Source organism: Glandiceps talaboti, chromosome 18, assembly GCF_964340395.1.
Source record: "Glandiceps talaboti chromosome 18, keGlaTala1.1, whole genome shotgun sequence".
NCBI classification, from domain to species: domain Eukaryota; kingdom Metazoa; phylum Hemichordata; class Enteropneusta; family Spengelidae; genus Glandiceps; species Glandiceps talaboti.
Genome location: NC_135566.1, coordinates 5,765,651 through 5,789,828, shown reverse-complemented (window position 1 = coordinate 5,789,828; position 24,178 = coordinate 5,765,651). Strand labels below are relative to the sequence as shown.

The 24,178-nt window shown below is 34.4% G+C and overlaps 1 protein-coding gene across 1 annotated transcript in view; it reads right to left on the bottom strand.

The window, feature by feature from the left end:
* LOC144449093 (uncharacterized) overlaps window positions 1–17,889 on the bottom strand; it is a 158,021-nt gene extending 140,132 nt beyond the window's left edge. The window contains exon 1 of the mRNA XM_078139519.1: window positions 17,807–17,889. Coding sequence (XP_077995645.1) covers window positions 17,807–17,852 — 46 coding nt within the window. The 5' untranslated portion in view covers window positions 17,853–17,889. The remainder of the gene's footprint in view (window positions 1–17,806) is intronic.
* Window positions 17,890–24,178: the final 6,289 nt, after the last annotated feature.

The following is a 24,178-nucleotide window of genomic DNA, read 5'->3' as shown; positions in this document are numbered from 1 at the left end:
TGAAATAATTGCTTTGGAAAACCAAATTCTGCCATGAAGCATTGGGTGAATTTCACCATCATGAAAATTTCAATTTGGGTGCAGTTCTTGCTGCAGGCTTGAAACCACTGGGGTGCTTGTACGTTTGAACATGGGATATTGGAAAAAATTTTAAGTAGATTTTTCACATAGACTTACAAACAAAACAGAACTTTTCAAAGTTTGTACAATGTGCTTTTACACTGCATAAAAATATAACAGAGAGGTTTAGGTACTTAGTCTACTACACGGTCCTTTTACTCTGACCCGCAGTAAGATCTACAATTGGAAATCTAAAACCCGCCCCCTTAAGTTCATCTGGTCTTAAAAATAACACAGATTGTATATAAGTACCTTGGCAAAGATTAATGAAGCATGTCATAGCTTTCACACGTAGTATACAACACAATAAATACCACAATAGACGGATTCCATCATAAACATCTAGTATGCAACATCACCAAGGTGTTCTCTATTATTCCAGTTTTTGTTGTTTTTTGGCTATTATACACTTTAAATCATGCATGGATATCGTTGTTTGTTATCCAGTTTATTCAAATCTGTGTATGTAGATAAAAAGTGAACACAACTATAGCGACTACTGCTAGGAAAAAAGTGTCCAACAGGTTACTTAACAATATCTGTTTAATATACATACCTACATTACACAAGATTTGGGGGACATCCATGTGAGGGGCTATAAATTTTACTTTAAGTTTGTACTTGTCTAACAAATAAATTTGAATAAGTCAGCTATCTAATAATAGGATAAGTACATATTTCAACAGTTAGGACTGCAGGCCTGGGTAGGAATTGTTTTCATTGAACAGAATTAAACTTACTATCAGATCTGACAAGATAACTTTCTTTAGAACTTATATATAACCAATATTTTGTTCAATTTAATCTTCTAACACATTTGAATTTATAGCATGTGACTGTATAGAAAACATCTACACAAGATTTCTTGTATTTGTTTGTATTTCTATCGTTTGCCTAAATCTAAGCTTTGGGTCTCTTAAGACCTACCTACACCTCCCTGTGATTTCCATAAAATGAACTGTTCACATATACATAACAATTGAATCTGTTGTCATGTAAATTTTCATGACTCAACCAGCATTTACAAGGTGGGGAGAGCCACATTTGTGAGTGGAACTATCTACAATAACCCTTGTTGTAGGGCTTTATCAGAAATAACAATATACCGGTCTCTTTGATTCCTAAATTGTACACAGATCACAAAAGTCAAACATTCTTGCCTGGCCTGCAAAGGTGTGTATGGTTACGTAGTAAAACACATCCAATTGTGAGTGTACACCGATAGTCAACATTAAATTCCCATTTTGTTTTGGTCATCTACATGACTCAAAGAAAATAAGTTAAAGAGAACTAGCCTATAAATCTAGAAGAAGAATTAAAAACTGATCGAATTCCCTCGATTTTTATTGAAGGAATGTCATGTCAGAAAGATGTGAGATGGTTGTCAACGAGGGAGGAATTACTTTAGTATTTAGTACATCTCCTAAAGTGCCTTTTGTAATTTTTTTAAGAGCATATAACAATACAAAGAATTTGCAAGTTAAACTTACAGGGCAAACAGATGAATACAGTCAATACAAACTTGAATTCATTGTATGTCTATCAATGTAACTATATATAAGAACAAAGTTCTATGGGGACTCATGGTTGAAAATGTGGTGGGGTGGTTGAAGGGGATGGGGAATGAGGGTGGAGGTGGGGGTAGCCTTATGATACTTGAATGCCCATGTAGCAAGTACATCATATATGGATCTAGACTACAGAATTTACAAATAAAGTGACTGGGCCATTCTTATCAAAATTTCTCAAACAGAGCAACTTGTTGTGTTTGTTCAAGATTCCCTACCGGTAATTCTGTTGGTTTTTGTATACATGTTCATTTACGTTGTCAAGGAGATCGTCTCTCCAGATCTGTAGTGGGAGATCATGCAGAAGATGTACTGATCCTGATAAAACGATATAACGGTAAAAGTCCTGGCTTTACATGTAAACTACTTTTATACAAACTGATAGAAATGCAAAGTTTGGTGCCCAAGGGGATGATGCTGTAGTTATCTACAGAATGTATAAGAAACATTGCATTCCAAAGGACAAGTACTTTGAAACCAGAAAAATATTAAGGTGAATTTTCTTTGCAAGAATTAAGGTTAGCCCAGAGGTTAAAAATATTCCAACATTTTCAATTTTCGCTGTGAATTTTTCTGAGTCATCACTGAAGTTCAAACTACCTGGTGAGATTTCCATGGTTATTATACAATGTCTTCACTACTGAATGCTAGTAACATTTCCTGTACAGGCAGGTTGAATGTCATACACTTTCTTTCAAGGTCTTTGTCAAGCTGATTAAAATCTGATGTGTACCAATATGGCTGGACTTTTTTATTTACCTCGATTTCCATCATTTGGTGTCATTTATTTCCAATTTTCTTGTTTCAGGAGTGACGGCCATAAGGAAATAGTGGTAAATAGGGAAATTGAGCCATATTCACCATATCAGATATTGTAATCAGATGGGGTTTTTGTCAATGAAAAGATGGACTCTGAGAATGTATGATGGTTGGTCCTTGATACAGTTGTGAGAACCGGTCTAGAAATTTGAAAATATATACTTGCCTATAATGAAATAAAATATATAGCTATTTAGTGGCTTTCTACTAGTCTATAAGAGATGACATTCATGCCACCAGCTACCACTCACTTTAGAAGCCTGACATAAGGGCTGAACAACATGACCAAACAGCTCAACATATACACTGTACCGATGATGTCTGAGGGATTCAAACAAAAGCTACATAACTGCTTCAAAACTACATTCCAACAAAGTAACTTTATCACTATTATAACCGATTAAGTAAGAATCATTTTATCCTTCAGCTAAAATACAATTGCAAAAAACTAAACTTGCATTTCTAAATAGTAGAAATAGCGCCCTCTATCATGCTGTTGTGCAACAATGACACATAACAATTTCCCCTGCCCCCAAGTAATGCTGTGTTTGAATAACAAAAGTATTTTTTCTTAGTGCAGTGAAAATCTCAGTTTAATTCATTTTCTAACCTAATCTTGATATCCAATGTTTCTACAATTTGTAGGATTTTAGGACCTAAATATCACAAAGTATAAAGTTGGTACAATTCACACAATATATCAACAAAGTTGACTGTGGACACACTTTGTAGTGAAACACCCTGGAAGACTCTAGTAGGTGTTACCTGATTTTACGTAACTATGTATTACAAATGCACATATATAAAGTGTCTAAAACTGAATTCAGTACAGTTTCTATGGATGATTTGGGTTGTTGTGAACACACGATGAAGTTCAAAGATATATATTTACAATACCATGATCTGTTTCTGTGCTGCAAATTTCAAAAGGACATATCATTATCAGTAATATTAAGTTCAGTTACTTCATTATCATCTCAAGTTCTATTTAAACAGAGAAACACTCCCTTTTGACATTCTTAGAAATACAGGCACAGAAAACAGATTAAAATAAACTCTAGACCAAGATTTTTGTCAAGAGATGGTGAGTGGGTAAAAATGTACCTGGGTTCCCAAGACATTTAACCAGACATAATACTATTACAGTGAACTGTAGAAGGAGCTAAATTCCTAACAGATATCACGCCATCTGTCACAGGATTTCTAAAACCTTCGCAAAGAAATGACAACGTAACTCCCTTCAAATGAAAATGTTCACTCAAAATAAAAATAAAAAGTTACCAACCTTCTGAAATTCTACATATGGAGAACCGATAGAAACTATTGTATTCCTTAGGTAGATTTGACGGATAACTATGGTATATACACCTTTCAACTTGACCAACAGGTGTGTTAATGATCACAAACCCTTTTCTATAATTTACTTTAGGCTGTTCTGGGTCTTAATGATACTGGGACAGGAGCCAAATTCACATAATGGGTTTGTAATTAGGGTTAATCAGTTGTATACTAAACAATAGAGAGTCTCTGTTTGCTTTAAACTGTCATAAACAATGCAATTATGCAATTTATATAGTTCAAAGCTGGATGAAATGTAGGTAATACTCAAAATCACAACAAAATTTGATATTTTACAGACATGTAGGTACATTGTATATATAGAGACCAGTATGCCCTCTAGGCCAATTTGACGTGCCACTGATGCACACAATTTCTAGTGACGCACCAAAATTTGGTATTCCCCTATCTCTTACTATGTGGTGACTCACAAGAAATGTCAGTTTGTATCATTTTGACTCACAATAACAAAATCTGGCTATCATTAGAGGACACACTGATAGAGACTCATTCACTTTGATTTATGTAAACGATTATCATAGTGACTAGTGTAGGAAGTTATGCACAAGTTGGCGAAATTGTAAAAAAAAGAAAAAAAACAAAAAAACAAAACAAAACATACAGTACACACAATTTTGTTTATTAGTACTACAAATACACCATTGTGATTGATACTATTTCTATCTACACCTGAGATCTATTTTGTTTTTATTTACAGAAGATTTGAGACCCTGGTATTCTCCTCCACTGTCTATGGTTTTATAAGGGGGAAATCTGGAACACTGATAATTTACATATTGTGACACTTTCACACAATACATTGCATAAATTATGTTAATTTGAAGTCCCTATGGCTAGGAAAGACATTGCAGGTTACTAAATCACTTGACGTGTTAGTTTATTTGCTAGGACAAGTTTATACAATTTGGAGGGAAACTTGTAAAGAGAGCAGTAAATCTAATAAATGAATGACAAGTGAAAGTTTTGAAATCAATTACAACTGATACATGACATATGATCATCTACACAATTTTGTTAACATTTTACAAATGGTAAATTCTTACCCAGAATAAACAGAGAACAGAAAGCATAACTGGATATGAGAAAGTGATCTAAAGGTTATTATTAATGTAAAATCAAACTGTCAGCTCATATTCAAAATCTTTAAAAACACCTATTTTTTAAAATCTTTTGAATAGTACATGTCATAACAGTCTAGTAACTATACAAGTGGTCATTTTCTACAGTCTCTCTCCACCACATGGTCAAACGGTTTTCTTTAGCACAACATTCCTTTCTTACCTGTGACTGACAGCAGTAGTTTAATGCTATCGGAGCATTGATATAAACGTGATAACGTTATCATGTTCTCACATAATACTTACTTTCAAGCTAGAGGTTGAGTTTCTAGTATTGTGAATGAAGTAACCAATTACAACTGCCTGCCTTTCAGTGTGATTACTACTGACATGCAATATTCACCCTTTTCCCTAGCAGGAGATTTAGCTAGATTTTTGATATTTGATAGCATTTGTCCATTTGACTACACTACATAGAGAGAGTGATCACAGAACATGACCATGCATATACATGTGTAGTTACTACACTAGTGTCATAAAGATCATCAAGATGGCTTATCAGAAAAGCTCTGACAAAGTTTCAATGTAGTGTGACTAGTCAACCATGGATGTAGCATTTTGAAATCACGTATCTACTTTAAGGATGCATCTTATGTGCTATTATGGGAAAAAAGTGTATTACAGTACTACAGAAAAGTACTTAATTTCACCTGAAACTTGAGCCTAAAATGACATATTTCAGTAAAATCATGTAATCTTTGTTTGTTCACTTCAATCAGATGAGCATTGCGGAAGAAAACAGATCTCAAACCTGCCAAGTGAACATAACGGTATGCACTTCAAAAGTAGACAGTTCCAGAAGACTTCAGTTTCACATTTCAATTCTTGTGATGTTAATTTGATACACGGCTTCACTCAAGATATTTACTATCAGAAAATTAAAATGGTATTTGAGCAACCTCAACCATCTAAGATCAATAACTCATATCTTGTTATTTGTAGTATTTGATTTCAGGTGAATATCCAAATCATACAACACAATATACACACAACATAAGGGGTCTTGTCATTACAAGTAACAAACATATAGTAACAAGGCCACTTAGGTCAATAGTATTTGATTTCAGGTAAAATAATATCCAAATTATACAACACAATATACACACAACATAAGGGGTCTTGTCATTACAAGTAACAAACATATAGTAACAAGGCCACTTAGGTCAATAGTATTTGATTTCAGGTAAAATAATATCCAAATTATACAACACAATATACACACAACATAAGGGGTCTTGTCATTACAAGTAACAAACATATAGTAACAAGGCCACTTAGGTCAATAGTATTTGATTTCAGGTAAAATAATATCCAAATTATACAACACAATATACACACAACATAAGGGGTCTTGTCATTACAAGTAACAAACATATAGTAACAAGGCCACTTAGGTCAATAGTATTTGATTTCAGGTAAAATAATATCCAAATTATACAACACAATATACACACAACATAAGGGGTCTTGTCATTACAAGTAACAAACATATATAGTAACAAGGCCACTTAGGTCAATAGTATTTGATTTCAGGTAAAATAATATCCAAATTATACAGCTGAAAATATACACACAACATAAGGGGTCTTGTCATTACAAGTAACAAACATATATAGTAACAAGGCCACTTAGGTCAATAGTATTTTCCTTTCTATTGGTAGCATTTGATTTCTTGGGTAATATAATATTCAAATAGAACTTTGTTCATTCAATGGCAAGACATATAAGCAACATAAGGGGTCTTGTCACTACGCATCAAAATGAGTAGTGACAAGGCCCCTTAGGTCACAAGTATTTTCCTGCTGAATGAAGAAAAATATTGGAGAATAACACAATTATGCCTGTGTGATGATAACTAATGGAATATTAAGGAAAATAATAGCATTATTGAATGTTTTGTCTTATGTTTTGATGATTCAAGAACTTATGACATAGATGCTAGTTGTCATGGCAATGAATGGCCAGAAAGTGACTCCTGTATTTTCTGAATTTGATGCAAGTAATCATGTATATTCTAAAATATGCAATTCTCATACTTGTGGACTACAAAGATGAGAACATAGCTTACCAAATGTACAGCAAACCTTTTAGTAAAATTGAACATGGCCTGTTTCTTATAACTTATGCATCATGAGTGCAAAGAAATTATAATTTACATTTTTTTCTGTGACAAAGTGAAAGTATGAATATAAAAAAGAAAATCAATGAGAATCATATTTTAATATGAAAAAAACACCCACACTTCGAAAAACAAACAAAGATCGATATCACATTTTCATGAAATTTCTGACTAGTATCACTATAGTCTGTTACTTAGCAACAGTTTCCATGCTGTCATGGTGATAGACTGCTAAGTTGTGTAAGTTGGTTAGACAAATGTCTTTGAAAGTCCTTATCAGCTTCCATATAATCAATGATTTGTATTGACGCCTGTCTGGGAATGGAGTATCTCTTTAACTGTTTACGTCAAGAAGAATAACCATGACAACCAGATACCCATGACATTTCCCACTTCTAAAATAATATTTGAGGTGAAATATATTTCTACTGTAATGATTTTAAAATCAAAGATTTCAAAACAATAAATATAAATGCAACCGGAAGTAAATGACCAAGTCATCTGAAGAATATGATAAATAACTGTGAACACACAAACAAATGCATAGTGATGTATACACACATCTACACACACATACACACACATCATACATATATCATACACACATCATACTCACACATCTACATACACATCTACATACACACACACACACACACACACACACACACACACACACAGAGACAGACACACACATACACATACATACACACACATATACATACATATATACATACATACACACACACATACATACATACATACATACATACATACATACATACATACATACATACATACACACACACATACATACATACATACATACATACATACATACATACATACATACACACACACATACATACATACATACACACATACATACATACATACATACATACATACATACATCATACATACATACATACATACATACATACAAACATACATACATACATACATACATACATACATACATACATACACACACACATACATACATACACACATACACATACAAAGGTAATCATGACAAGATCATAGCTAAGTCCCATTTTTCTGTTTTTGATTCAACAGAAATTCCCAATAGCTCCAAAATTTCAGTTATAACATATTGCAGGCAAAATGACAACTCCATCAGTTGAAAAAAGATGACCTGGATTCCAACAGTATTCACATAAAATATATTCAATTAACTTACACATACATTTTATTGGCTTTGTACACTACTCTCTGTTGTAATCAGATTATAGTGTCTACAATTCAGATTATGTACACATTATGATATCTGAAAATATGACCTATATAGCAACACTTTATCGTAATATCAATATATTACCAAATACTACCTTACAAAAATTGAAACTATAAACTCAATTTAATTCATTTTTAGGCCACATGATTAATACAAAATGTCTGTAAAAATAAATATGTCTTTCAAAACTGTAGAGCAAGGAATCTTCTTTTGTCATGATCATCAAATACTGGTTGTATACACATGTGGGTATATACCGGTACATGTGGGTATATACTGGTACATGTGGGTATATACCGGTACATGTGGGTATATACCGGTACATGTGGGTATATACCGGTACATGTGGGTATATTCATGTGGAACAATGTCAACGTTACAATGTTTCCTTCATTTTGTGACACTGATTAACAAATTTTAGCAAAAAGTTCATTTTTATGAAATTTCAATTTTGGACTGTAATTATAGATTATTGAAGTAATATTAATTCTAATCAGAATTTTAAATATATTTTAGAGACATCTTACTTTTTATTAAATCACGTTAACAAAATGACTGTACAATTCCCCTCTACAACCCAATGTGTGAAAAAAAACATGGCCTTGAAAAGGAGTTTTATGGAATCCTTGTACCAATTTCACTTGGCAGTTACTCTTTTTCTCACCTAAAATAAACTACTAAAAAGTTCAGCAAAACAAAAAAATTTTATTGGGATAAATTTTTGCAATCCTCCCTGCAATCAAATAATGAAATATATAAAAAAATATGGCCCTCAATGAAACTATATTCTATGGAACGGACACACATCAATTTACTTGGTACCAATTACAAATTTTGATGTAAAATAAAGCTAAAAAATTAAACGAACAAAAATATTTGTTGAAATCACTTTTGGCGGGAAACTACTGTTTGATGATTGAAAAGTAAACTGACACAGTTCTTCCGTTTTGACCTACAATGTTTCTAGAAGGAGAATTTGACCCGACATTATGACCTCAGACAAGTCCTATAGGAGGCTTAAGGCATAAAACGCCTATACACACGTAACAGCTGCATTGAAATGCTTTCATTCAGAAATCCTGCCCCTGAGTGGATTGAGATAAATTGCATCTAAATTAACACATTTGTAGTCGGTACAAATCCCAACAGAAAACTACTGTCTAGACATCTGATACATTTAGATATATATAAATATAAGCAGTGAAAGTTAATTACCTTTAAGCAGTCAACTTCAAGTTGTGTTTAACACCGGTCTCTGTGGGATGTACACTTGGTGAGTATATCAAGCAACGTATATTATCCTAACCGTTCAGTCACTCCAAATAATTCCTTCTGCAATTTAAACTTCTTTCTTTTCAGGAAGTGCAGACCATTAACATTAATGTGTAATTCCTAAGCTCTTTTATCATGTGGTTGTCAATATTTAACTTGTACTTCATTCATAGAATTTCACACTCAGCTGTTCCCTCCATTCTGTTTTCAAAATTCTCATGAATATTCATGAGCTTTGGTCAGGACCATTAGAGTGAAGGAAAAGTAGCACACTTCACAAATTTACAATTACCATGAAATGTCAAATAATAAATAATTATTCTTTAAAATTTTCACTTCCTTGTCTCATTGAATATACTGTAAAACATATTCATAACTTTGAATTATGGTAACGGCTCTAAACAGTTATACAAGAAAAAAAAACGTTTTGAGTTACCCCATCCCTCCCTTCCTGCAATGTAATAGTATAACCTTATTACCATAACGATATGCTATAGCGCTAAGCCAATTAAATTAAAACAGGATCACTTTCCCTTCAGTACAATTAAATGTTTGTTTTAACACCTCACAGCCATTCAACTGTTATAAATTCATCTTTACACTCATTATTAAAGATAAATATTTGAGTCTGACCCTGCCATTAAAATGAGGGGAGACTTAAAATGCTCTGGTGATGTCTGACCTCAGCTTAGTCTCATTACACACATTTGTGATCACTTGCTATACATATACATTAGAAACTTTTGTTATAAATCTCTGTCAGTCACATAATGTGCACCTATGTCTTGATATGTACTTTTCCCCAAATGGCAAGGTCATTATTATATGTGTCATTTCATTCTGATCCAGAAAGTTAAAGTAGAATAATCTTTCCAACCAAATTCATCTTTATAACACAAGACTAGGGTAACATGTACATCCCTACAGTTAAAACTGAATATGGGAAAGGAGTATTTCATTATAGTGGTGTTGTTCTATGGAACAATTTCCCCCTATCCATGAGATCAACTCCAAACCCATTGTACAATTAAAACTGAATATGGGAAACGAGCATTTCACTATAGTAGTATTGTTCTATGGAACAATCTACCTCTATCCATAAGATCAGCTCCAAACCGATTGTACAATTAAAACTGAATATGGGAAATGCGCATTTTACTAAGTTGGTGTTGTTCTATGGAACAATCTACCTCTATCCATAAGATCAGCTTCAAACCCATTGTACAGTTAAAACTGAATATGGGAAACGAGCATTTCACTATATTAAAGTAGTATTGTTCTATGGAATAATCTACCCTTATCCATGAGATCAGCTCCAAACCCATTGATATTTAAAAGACATCTTAAGAATGTAGTCTGGTAATGTCAATGGATATCTTTTAAAGTACACTGTGCATCTGTAACATTTTGTCCTAGTTTGTCCCTTTTTGTTTTGTTTGTTTTTCTGTGTATGTAATCTTGCAACAGGTTCCATTGGGAGAACAGTGCTAATGCACTATAATGGTGTCTGTATAATAAAGATTAATAAATAAATAAATAAATAAATAAATAAATAAATGAATAAATAAATAAACTGTAGAAATGCAAGCATCAATGCAAGCATTGCTACAGATAAACTTGATCAAGTGATTTTTCTAAAACAAATAGAAAGTTCATTCATTTGATATCTAAACAGAGTTGGGCTACCACTATAGGACTTCTATTAAACCGTGACCAGACACACACAGACCAAAATAACTGTTGCAGCCTTTTTAAATATCTCTTCTGAGTCTTCTACACATTTAATTCACAGCAAAAACTATTTGGCATTCCCTGCTCGCTTCAAATAGTCCTGTTTTTTTTGTTTTTTTTGAGTAATGAATTTTTTAAGGAGCTCATGAAGTTATTTTACATGCACTCACTTGACTGCCTTATGGAGCCATGCACGCTACTGGAATACTGAACTAGTTCAGCCTTCTACACTGTCTATGGTTCAGCTTAGGATCATAATTTAGGTGTGAAAAAACAGTTTTCAAGCACGAGTTTCGAAAAAGTCGGTCCACAACAAAAGAATGATCCTATGTAATCCTTATGACTTCAGTGATAGGATGACACTAATGCATAAACCTGGGAATTGAATCCCAAGCCTTGAAATTTTGCCCACCATTACCACATAAATACCAGGCTTTAATCTGAGACACCCATGGACAAAGCTTCCCTTCAAAAAGACATTGAAGCTGTTATAATCCCCTGATATGGCATCTTGAAATTCAGAAATCCATTGTATTTCTGCCTAAATGTCAGATTTTCATGAAATATCCATACACATCAGACACCGTTTTCGAGACTGAAATTTGTTTATCAGTGCCTTAGGAGTAAGTTACATCTAAAGATGATAATTTCCTTGTTTCAGAAGTTCTACTGTGTACTTCATTCCTGCCATAGAGAAGATTAAAACTGGGTAATGTGGAGTACATAACCTCACAAGCATGTCCTGATAGATGTTATCACCAAAATTCATTTTGTTTTCTTAATATAATCTTTACTTTCCAACCAAAGTAACATCCAGTAACTGTGTTTTCATTTTTGACATGGCTGAGTAACAGCAGCTGTATGCTGAACTAGCCATGATCAAAATAAATCATTCCATCTCCTCATGTGGAAGAATGGAAAAAAATTTACTAATGCATGTAGAATTTGATGTTTTCAGGTTTGTTTTTTAACCCCTCTAGGGATGGTATATAGTAATTACGGTGTCGCCAATTCTTTTCAAATAAAGTTACAGATGGGACAGCATTCTGTCTTTTATCCAAATTCTTAAACGTATTGTCTGTGTGCATTCAATCACAGACTATGATTCAATGGAACACAGTATATACAATCAACCAAGTCAGGTACAGTCTGCCTACAGATTACCTCGCAGCTTGCGACTGTCATTTCACGAAATACCACAAGGGTCACAAAATAAATGGTTTAATTTGTGGCAGACATTTGCCAAGACAGCAGAAATTGAGAGAAACTAGGTAATTTGTGGCGGTTGGCATGACAACCATGCTTGAGGGTCATGTGGGAGCAGAGCTTTAGGTGCATTTACTAGCAGGCTACAAGACTTATGAAGAGTCTTCTTAGGGTTGGGAAAGTAACTTCACTGAAAGTGAAGGTTTTCGCAACCTCAATCTCTCAAAAGTGAAGAATTTAAGGCAGATATGTTAGTTGACAAACAACTGCTAGACTTTAGCTTAGATTTAGTTCTTTTCCTGCTAAGAACCTCATTCAAAGTCCATGGCAGTAAACATTGCTATACAGCACAAGAACAGTAATGATCCCAAGACAATTTCTAATCTGATGGCATTAATTCTCCCCCTGCAAAACAGATCAAATGGTGGTTTAATCTACGTTCTATCGATTCATACCCACACTGTTCATTACACAGCTTATGATGTTCTGAACTGACATGATCAGTGATTAGTACTCAGCAACGTGTCAAAAATAAAATATCCATTTCGGTTTACAACAAACTAAAAACTAATTATAACAACTCTTCAATGCCTGTGTTGCTAGGCAACAAAAACTAACAACAAAATCAAGCTTGTCAATTTCTTATTTAGTGTTCATCACATGATGTGGTTGAGACGTTTTACTTGTAGAGTTGTCTAGGATACTGTGTTGCCAAGCAGCACTCATTGACAATTTATATGGTACAAAGTCTTGTACATTTCTTATTTAGTTGTCTTTTTACTCTTGTTGCCTAGGATACTATGTTGTTATGCAACACTTACTGATGTGGTAGAATCTTGTATATATCTTATTTAGTTTTGACAACATGTGTTTGACACTATAACACTACTTTTTTTGTCAAACATACCAGTAACCTACAAACCATTCTCATCATGTTTACTTCTTAGTACCTGCCAGTGTGCCCTCTAAACCAATTTGATGCACCACTGATGCACACAATTTCTAGTGACGCACCAAAAAGTTGGTGTTCCTCTATCTCTTACTATGTGGTGACTCACAAGAAATCACAGTTTTTCCATTTTGACTCACAACAACAAAATTTGGCTATCATTAAATGGCACATTGGTACATGAAGGTATATGTAGCATCAGAGAGTCAAAATAGAACACGAAGGTTGACTTATTCTCATGAGCTTTAACTAATTTATGCATGTGTAGCATATCTGTGGAAGTCGATATGGTGTCCACCAAGAAATCCTACTTTCATGATGAACATAGGTTGTCAAATTCTATTTTGGGTAATGAGAGAAAATTTGGATACAGATCAATAAATAGACTAGTTCAGAAAATGTCACGGTTTTCATGACTTTGATTGGCACTGGGGTCAAAGATCACTGCAGTTTTTCTACCCATGGAAGCTTACTGATTTTATACATTATTAGCTACAATCAGAATTTTTTGGAGTAAAAATGTTGTAAATTGTGACAGTGCCAGGTGTTGACAGGATAAAGTTGAGTTGCTTATAAGAAGTGATCATGTGACAAGCCATATTTAAATAAAATAATTATTAAGTATAAACTATTGAACATTTCTGGGCTATTTGTCTATAACTTAAACATGATTCATCATGTATTCAATTAGTTTTGGAAAATACATTTTAGAATTTGTTAAACTATATATATAAAATATATAGTTTTATCGACAATTAGCCTCCTCATGCCTGATACTATGTACAATTTCCTCACAACTTGTCTTGCACTCGTTACTATATCGATCAGGTTCTAAATACCATTTGTTAACTACCCTTGGAATTGTGAAAGTATAATAATATATACATATAACATTTTCTTAGGAGCAGAAATTGCACATCATGTTACAGGACTCCTACTGTTCCCTTGCAGCAAACAAAATAACGAGCTGTTTTTGACCAAAAAATGCTTTTCAAGACAAGCTAACAAGGAACTGAAACATTTGTGATAAGGATCAGTTAAATACTTTGTTTGCCATCCCTGAATTTGCCCAAAAACCTACCACTGTACCAGGCAGACAGGGAAAGAACAAACACAGAAAATACACAACACTAGCATGTCATGTAAAATTCACTTTTCTGATACATTTTCTGTTTGTACCTAACTCTACTATTCTGGTGAAATAGAAATGTCAAAATCCAAAGTTTAATTTTCTTAAACAACTGTTTAGAAATATGTGTAGTTATTTGAAGATATTTGAATGGTCTTTCCATTTACAAAAGTATGAAATATGGCCTTTGACGGAAATTTTGAGCAAAATGAAATGTGTTTGTTTTTTCTAAATCTACCGACAAACCTACCCACACATGGAGGGCAAACAAAAAAATGTAATTGATGGTGCCTAATCAGCAAAAAAATCCAATAGAACTAATTAGATAGGATGCAGCAATCGATAATGATGTTCAAACAAGTAATTGTTCACCAGCAGAAATCATGTATCACTGATAAAAGACGTATCATACCGTGTGCCGACAGCATCATCTTAAAAAATAACGAGCAACTCCTGACAGAAATAGATTTTTAGACAACCCACCTGCCTATACCAATCGATTGTAAGTTCATAGATATCTAGAGCAACTGAGTGAATAAAGGCCAACACTGAATATGCATCACAAAACACATCTGAGTCTTGAAAGGAAATTCTCTAAGTGCATTAAATTAGATTTGTTAGCCTGAGTGGTTTTTTGAATACCATCGTTTGAAATTGAAGTGAGATTGAGTCACACAATGTTACTTTCAAGAAAAGATTAAATGTTGGTTATGAAGTAAAAGTGAATATTTTCATCAAGATGATTTTCAGTTGATGAAAAATGCAAATGACAATCTGTCACAATCAATATTCTTGGATTGATGACATGGATACTAAGATTGAGTCTAGCCCCTCTAGAGGGCGCTAGACATCATGGTAACCTCAGAAGTGATACTAGTAATTGCAGTAAAGATACCAAGGTAACTGCATTACGCTAATCTGATTTGTAACAGAAATGTCATTATTTCCAAAGGAGAGAGATATCGACTTGATGCATGTCATTTCCATGAGAAAATCTAGTACAGAAAACATTTGTGGTGTAAATCTGACACTGCCCCTAGTGAAGACAAATAAATTAATGTGCGTTATACTGTTTTTGTCTCGTGTCCTTTCCAAGGAAAAAACTTATTCGAATTACATATGTAATAATATAATATTAATGACTTTTATTTTCATGAAAAAGTGACAAGTCTGATATTCCCATGTGCCAAAGAGAGGACAGCAGACAACAAAAACATTGAGATGTGAAATATAGTAAATACTGTGCAATTTCAATTATTTTGAGTCACATTTTAAGGAAAAGTCCAGTCAGACAATAAACTTTACTTTCAAACTGCATATGCAAATTAGGGATGGATGCACCATACTGGGAAGGGGATGCTAATTTTGGAAGCTAATGCGTCATTAAGGATGCATAATAAAAAAGGTAACCAAGACCTCTAGTATCAGTCTAACTGCAGGATTACCCACTAAAATCATATAATACAAGGCATGGAAATCTATGCCATATTACCAGGTTCCCTAATGCCCCCTCTGTCACCAAGATTATCCATCAAATTTTGTACAAGGTATGCTCTTTTACCAGATTCCCCAATATCCCTCTCTGTTACTTAGGTTTTCCAAACTTCAAATTGTGGTACAAGCTATGAAAATCTATGCCATATATACCAGATTCCCTACTTCCCCTCTCTGTTACCAGGATTTCCATTAAAATTGTGCTACAAACAAGGTATCAAATATAAGCATCCAAATTTAACCAGATTTCTCCCTTTCACTAACAAAATTCACCAAATTTATGATACATTGAGGTATAAAATCTGTGTTACTTTTACCATATTTCCCAAAACCTCCCCCCCCCTTCCACCTTCCCTCCCTCCACCTTCCCTCAAGCACCTTCCTGTTATCAAAGTGTTCCATCCACCAAACTTATGATACAAAGCATGAAAATCTATGGCAATTTGACCAAATTTATTCCCCCCCCCCCCTCTGTTACCAGGTATCTCAAATCCTAGACTTGCAAAGCACACAGCCAGATAGTTCAACCACAACACTATCTTACCTAGATCTTTAGTCTTTTCCTTGGCCATTCCTGCTGTATAGAAAAACGCAGCATGCCCGGCAACTGTCTTAATCATTCCGAAAGCCCTGCCAACTTTATCCCGAAAAAAACTCATCCAACAAACTCCAAATCCACAAGGAAAGCTCAGCACTGTTTACAAGTTGTGAAACCTTGCACGTCTGCTATCAAATGCAAACATTTACGGTTGTCTCATTTACCAGTGTGATCAATACACTCTGTATACTTATGTTTGTCCATATATTGGTACTGCCTGCTACATAAAGTCCTAGCTAACTATAAAATAGTCATTTACTTTCAAATGTTTTGTTAAAGCAAGGACAAATTCAATAGGATTATAAAAATTTGCTTACTTCATTAAAAGTTTGCATGAAAATTAACAACAGATTGTGTTATTGTGCTACAAAAGCAATGAGTGTATCATGTATGTCCTCTGATTCTAACTGTCACCTTAAATTAAAAATCAATTTTCTTGGTCTTTATTTTGGTAATTTTAAAGTGGCATCTGTAATAATTTTTAATGTTTTGTCTAGCAGACTGTCTGAGACAATGTTGTACACTGTGTATTACTCAGTGTTACTGTAGTGTTCTACTGGTTGTCATTTGTTTTTACTTTTACTTTTCCATCTCTTTATGGATATTTTTAAGTAGAGCACCATATGAATATTAGAGTGTAAACAATGTTAGCAGTGCAAAACAAGTACATAGCCAATGACTGGAGTGTATACAATGTTAGCAGTGTAAAGCAAGTAAATAGTCATTGACTAGAGTGTAAACATAGATGCTATAAAACATGTCTAGATCCCAACTGTGAGCTAAATATAATTACATGTATGGCTGTAACAGCTATCACTCACTGTCAGTCTACTTTTCCTTACTAGAAAACACTATTTACAAATTGATTATGTTATTAGAAAGGCCACACAATAGGCTTATATTAAAAGCCATTGAAAGCATATACTTTTACACTTGATATGAATGTTATACATAAGTGAGACAAACAGAATAAATGCTTTACCTGTATGTCAAGGGTTGTAAATGTATTAATTTTCAGTTTTATTGACTTTGAGGTACTTTAATTTGCCCTGGGTGTTTTTTTTCTTACCTTTGATTTGATACTTTGCTTCTATTCCAGCTCTGAGGGCAAACATTTCCCTTCAACTTTACTTTCCATCAAGAGTATGAAAGTTTCTTCTACAAAGAAATGAGAAAGATGTTAGTAATGTCATGTTCCCTTCCTTCCATTCACTAACTGGATTTACAGAAACTGTGAAGTCACATATGCATGGTCAGCGTATTTGTAAAAGGTGGCTAATAGATAAAATCAATCTGTGACTTCCAGAGGTATTTTATCAAGCTAGTAATTGTGCCAGACAATTTTTACCAGACTTTCCTATTCTGTTATCAAATTCCCAAAACCTAGCAAAAACACTGAGTATATGGTACCCATTGACAAATATATGTTCATATATTGATTTGCAAGAATGCAGACTGTGACAACAATACATGCAACTATGCATGAAAACACACATGCATTCATGAATGCACACATGCAAGCACACACACACACACACACACACACACACACACACACACACACACACACACACACACACACACACACACACACACACACACCATATGCCACACTGAAATCAGAAGTCACATTCTATAAACAGTCACTCATGTCATACATATAGTAATTATCCAGAAGCTTGGTTTGATCATAGACCCTCCACTGTTGGTGGAGGGTCTATGGTTTAATTAACAAGGCATAAATCCTGGGGAATCATTCTTACACCACATAATGGCAACTGACAAGTTACAAAATGTTCAACACAAATTCTAGTCCATATTTAAACATACGTTATCTACAATGAGTTTCAAATATACTTCAAATAATTGATTATCATTTTCTAAACAGAAAGTTTGAATGAAATGATTGTGGAATCTTTGTGGAAGCAATGCACATTGCGTATAGTACATAGTAAATATACACTAAGAATATGAATTCTAAACATTAGAGCTGCTGGTCTTCAAGTTCAAGAACAACTTGGTTTGAACCACCATACATACCTGTAGCGATGATCCAATCCTGTGAAGTTGTGTCTAGTAACCAGTTGTTCAGTTTAAAGATTTTAAAGATGAGCAAAGGAAAGCCCTGGCTACGGTGTCCATACAATGGTGGTCAACAAATAACACTGGATAATAGCAGCATTAGAACCTCTTTAGGAGTCACACAATACTTAAATATACACACCCTACTTCCAACCATAGAAAACACATCTTGTAATTTTCAATGAGTACCTTTCTTTTGTAATAAAGTATTCAACGCCGATTCTCAAAAACCACAATGGGAAAAAAATATTTAGAATACAACCGATTTAAAGCAATTTGTGTATGTTGTTATCGTGGTGTAGGAAGGGTTGTGAACCATATTGGATGTAAGTTCTTTTATTTCTTGTCAGGATAATAATGATATAGATTTCATCCAATGAACAGAATAAAATGGTGACAATAGTAGATGACGTGTATTCATTCACATTATGAGGTTCTTTATGATGGCTATTTAAATATGGTTGACATTAATCAATGCTTGGTATATATAACATTTTCAAGTTTCTAAAGACCCTGTAATTCTTCCAAGGCTGACAGAGATAGAAGAGCAAGGGAGGGCATGGAAGTTCCATGCCCTCTCATATTTCTGTCTGTCTGTCTCGATTATTCTCTCCTTCTCAGAGTTTCTTGTTCCCTCTCATTCTTGCTTTCTCTGACTCTCACTGTCTGTCTGTCACTCTCACTTTCTTTCTCATGCTCTCTAATGTTGTCTATCACTCTGTCCCATCTCTCTCTCACTCTCGCTCGCTCGCTCCCTTTCTCTCTCTCTCCCTTTTTCTCTCTCTCTCCCTTTCTCTCTCTCTCGCTCTTTCTCTCGCTCACTCTCTCTCTCATTCTCTTTCTTTCTTTCTCTCTCATGCTCTCTCTCACTCTCTCTTTCTTTCTCTCTCTTGCTCTCTGTCTGTCTCTCATCTCAATATCTCATTACTTATATGATTAATTAATGGATTGATTGATTGATTGATACATTAATTTATTCATTAAATAATTATTCCATTAATCAATTGATTGATTCTTAAAATCCATCTTATTAATTTGTTGGTAAAATGGAAGACTGACTGACTGATTGGTTGGTTAGTTGATTGATTGATTGATTGATTGATTGATTGATTGATTGATTGATTGATTGATTGATTGATTGATTGATTGATTGATTGATTGATTGATTGATTGATTGATTGATTGATTGATTGATTGATTGATTGATTGATTGATTGATTGATTTCCTCTCAGTTACTGTTTAAAGAGCCCTTGACAAATCACTGGAATTTTAATATCATTTTGACTGTACTGCAGAGACCAGAAAGTCAGAGCACTCATATCTCATTGCATGATGGCCACATGCTGTTCACAAACAGGGATCTGGGCTTTAGCGCTATAGCCTAGGGTAGCTACTAGATGATACTACATAAAGAAGAGAATGGTGACATTTTGAAAACTGGTTACATCAATATATGTCTGGTTTTTAAGACTCTGTAACAGATCTATATCAAAATCTACAATATTGGGAGTAATACAGGACATCAAACTGTGGTTATTTCCGATACAAATTCCGTAAGTTATATTATTATGGCTAACCTCTGACCTGATTAATAACACAACCTGCTGTATGCGATCGTACACATGGTACATGCTGTTTCCACTTGTACTACGCGCCTTTGTTTTGTGAATGGGATTACATGGATGGATGCATATCCTGTTATGTTGGGTCAACCTGTGATGACTAAATCAGTGAATCTCATTTACAGACTTTGTAAATATTTGTAAATCAACGATGTAATTCTATATATCGCTAAACCCCGGCGTTTATAGAATAAACGATCCTGGACTTGACTGAACGCGTGATGTATATCGTTTTCCGATATTGATCATACGTACACACGTTTGATCTGCCCACACCAATTATTTATTGCTTGAATTCGGTGAAAATGATACCTTTCCGTGACGATAAATTGTAATATACTCTATACATATTTAGTAGACATATGGCATGTGTGGAAACTGATTGGTAAATATATATTGTACGTGGCGACAGCTGTATACATATTGTAATGCATACAACATGTACAATGTAGTATTAGTAACATTGCATCGAAAATTACAAAATAATTTTTTTTATATTCTGACAGTGCCCATTCTGAAAATTGGGCGACAAGTGCGAGTACATCGTGTTCGAAAATTTACACATGTACTGCGGCTACGCAACATACATGTACATGACGGAGGGACACAAGACCCATGAGACCTCGGAGAGCTGGATAAAAAAATACAATTTACTAAATGTACTTTCACCGTACGTACCGTGTTTTTTCCTTCACGCCGTTCCTCAATATGTACGTACATATATTTGATAACGTATTCACAAATTGAAAACAGTCATATTAATTCATCTCTCGATAAAATACGGTAGAATACTTACACATAACTTACTGCAATGTCAATTGTCATGAGTTGAGGGAAGTATATGTTGGAACAGCACAGCGGTGTTCATCTGTTGAATATCTTCGGAAATCCCGCTTCCAGAGGGTAACGACGTTCTGTGTTGGTTGACGGGAAATTTATGGGTGGGCTGTCTGATAAATTGACAGCTTCATTCACAAAATAAGAAACTTGATACCCAAAAGACTTTCACTTCACGCCCATTTCACCTGAAATGCGAGTGCGTTCACTTTTCTGGTTGCGATGGAAACTATTGAAACTTTATATGCATATCAAATGACGAGACATTTGAATGGCTAGTCGAATGGCGTACACGTACTTGCGTAAAGAACAGTCGAGTCTGCTGCGTCTTCTGCGTCGTCTGCTGCATACATGAGCCCGCGCCCTCATCGTTGACTTGCCCATTTTCGTAAGTTTGAATGACCCCTATTAAAATATTCAAAAACATTACATCTGTTAAAATGCTGAAAGGGATGCGAGTCCCAAAATCAGTGGTAATATATAACGGTTCGATCCCATCGCTGCCACCACATTGATGGTTTTAAAGGCATTGGTTGTTTTCCACCACTACCACCATAATGAATTTGTCACGGTGTGAGGGCACTGCATTTTAAACCTCCCAAATGCGAGATGGGCACACTACCGAAGGACTGAGGTCAACATCCCCACTTCATCCCCAATATATCTCCTCAAACCACAACTAACAATATATTCATTACAGTGGCGATAATTTAAAGCAATATTTTACCTATAGTGGAATGCATGCAAATAATAAATAGACTTCCATTGACTTTCTATAGACATCCATTAAGTTTCTGTAGAATTCCAGACTTTCTATCCATTTCCATTGATTTTAACATATAAGTTCGGTAGATCACCCAAAAATCCACCAAACATACAATATATGCAACATTAACCGATTTCAGACTATATTACAAAGTTAGCCGTGGTTATTTTAGCTGACATGTGACTTGAGAAAGGAAGCTTACCATCTCAATTAACCAAGCAATATTCTTTTCTTCTTTGACTTTGAGTTTGTGATGGACACATACGTAGTATATGATCAATCTGTTATATTTGACCCCCCCCCCCATTGGCATACTAGCCCGTTTGTCTGAATAGAATTTAACAGTCACATGAGACTGTTGTTTAGTTATATGTTATTTATGTATGGTTTTCAAAGAGCGTGAGCGCCACCATAAGCTTATATATTGACAAATGTAGCGCTCTCATGTGGCCAGATTACAACTTAGTTTTAATTTTTAATAAACCAACACTCAACTGTGTAGATTTCATGAAAGTTACAGTAATCCTTTCATGTATTCCGCTATTTGTATTGTTGCACTCATGTATGTATGTATGTATGTATGTATGTATGTATGTATGTATGTACGTATGTATGTATGTATGTATGTATGTATGTATGTATGTATGTATGTATGTATGTATGTATGTATGTATGTATGTATGTATGTATGTGTGTGTGTGTGTGTGTGTGTGTGTGTGTGTGTGTGTATGTATGTATGTATGTATGTATGTATGTATGTATGTATGTATGTATGCATGCATGCATGCATGCATGCATGCATGCATGCATGCATGCATGTATGTATGTATGTATGTATGTATGTATGTATGTATGTATGTATGTATGTACTTGTCTACCATCAAAGACATGAAAAAAATATTGATCGATAGACACTTCACTGGGTCTGTCATTAATTTTATACATGTCAAGTTTAAAACGCAACATTTTCCACAAGAAATGGTTTTATCTCTTTTGGTAAAAGATCTCTTTGTGTTTACTGATGGAAAAAAATACTGTCATGGTGGCAGAAGATAAATTGATTTTGGGCCTCCTGCCCCCGAAATCAAATGGTTTATTCTCAGTATCGCACACAGCATGTGGTTATCCCCGAAATCAAATGGTTTATTCTCTGTATGTTTGGTTAAATTTACTTTGTCACGAGTACTTAGGGGTAGACCATTCGATATCCTGGGGGGGGGCTTGGAAGATTGGTGGAGAGTCATTATTTTTTTTCCCACCTACTTGCCTGAGAATTATTTTTTTCTCTCCTTTTTTTTTCTTTGCTTCTTTGAGATATCCGGATTTTTTTTACGTCAATGTTGCAGACCTACATTTGTTGCCACAATTTTCTGTTTGGTTTTCGCACAGGGTAATACAGAGAGTTAAAAGATGCTGTTCTATCACACACTGATTTTATTTAGAAAACTACATATTTCATACATGTTTGATTTTCAATTAAATAAACATCATTGACAGTTTTTATGCCATGGTATGGTGACACACTGAAAATACAAATCGGAAACTTGATTGGTGAGCTCAGACATTCAGTTAGACCGGTCAGTTTCTCCAGCTTGGGGGGATGTAAAAAGCAACTATATACGTGAGGTTGAAACATTTTTGAAATAACGTTTCATAGCATCTTGACAGTAAGAGGTGGAGGGAAGAACTTTGATTTGAGGCTTGGACATGTCTACCTCTTATGAGGGGGGTCCTAGGGGGTCTCCCCTAGAAGCTTTTCAAGTTTTTTACCAATTTTGGTGAATCTTATTGTTGGTTTAACGAATGAGTGGCCTCTGGGGTGATGGAGTCCAAGGGGTTCCCCCTGCCAGATCTGTAGTTTTTTGTTTCTATTTAGGCAATTTTTAGGTTATTCATAGCCTCTGAGATATATATTGCCAAGCATCGAAAAGCTAAACTAAATATAACTTTTTAAATAAGTTTTCCATGTTATAAAAGTGGGCCTGTAACATTGGTATAGGGGCATTGATATTGCATGCATAGTAAAGTTACTGATGTGTGAGAGCACTTTAGGAGGTCATACCTAGTGTACAATAGAAACTTGAATTTGAGTTGTGGTGTCGATACATGTAGTGTCTGAAATAGGAAGTATAT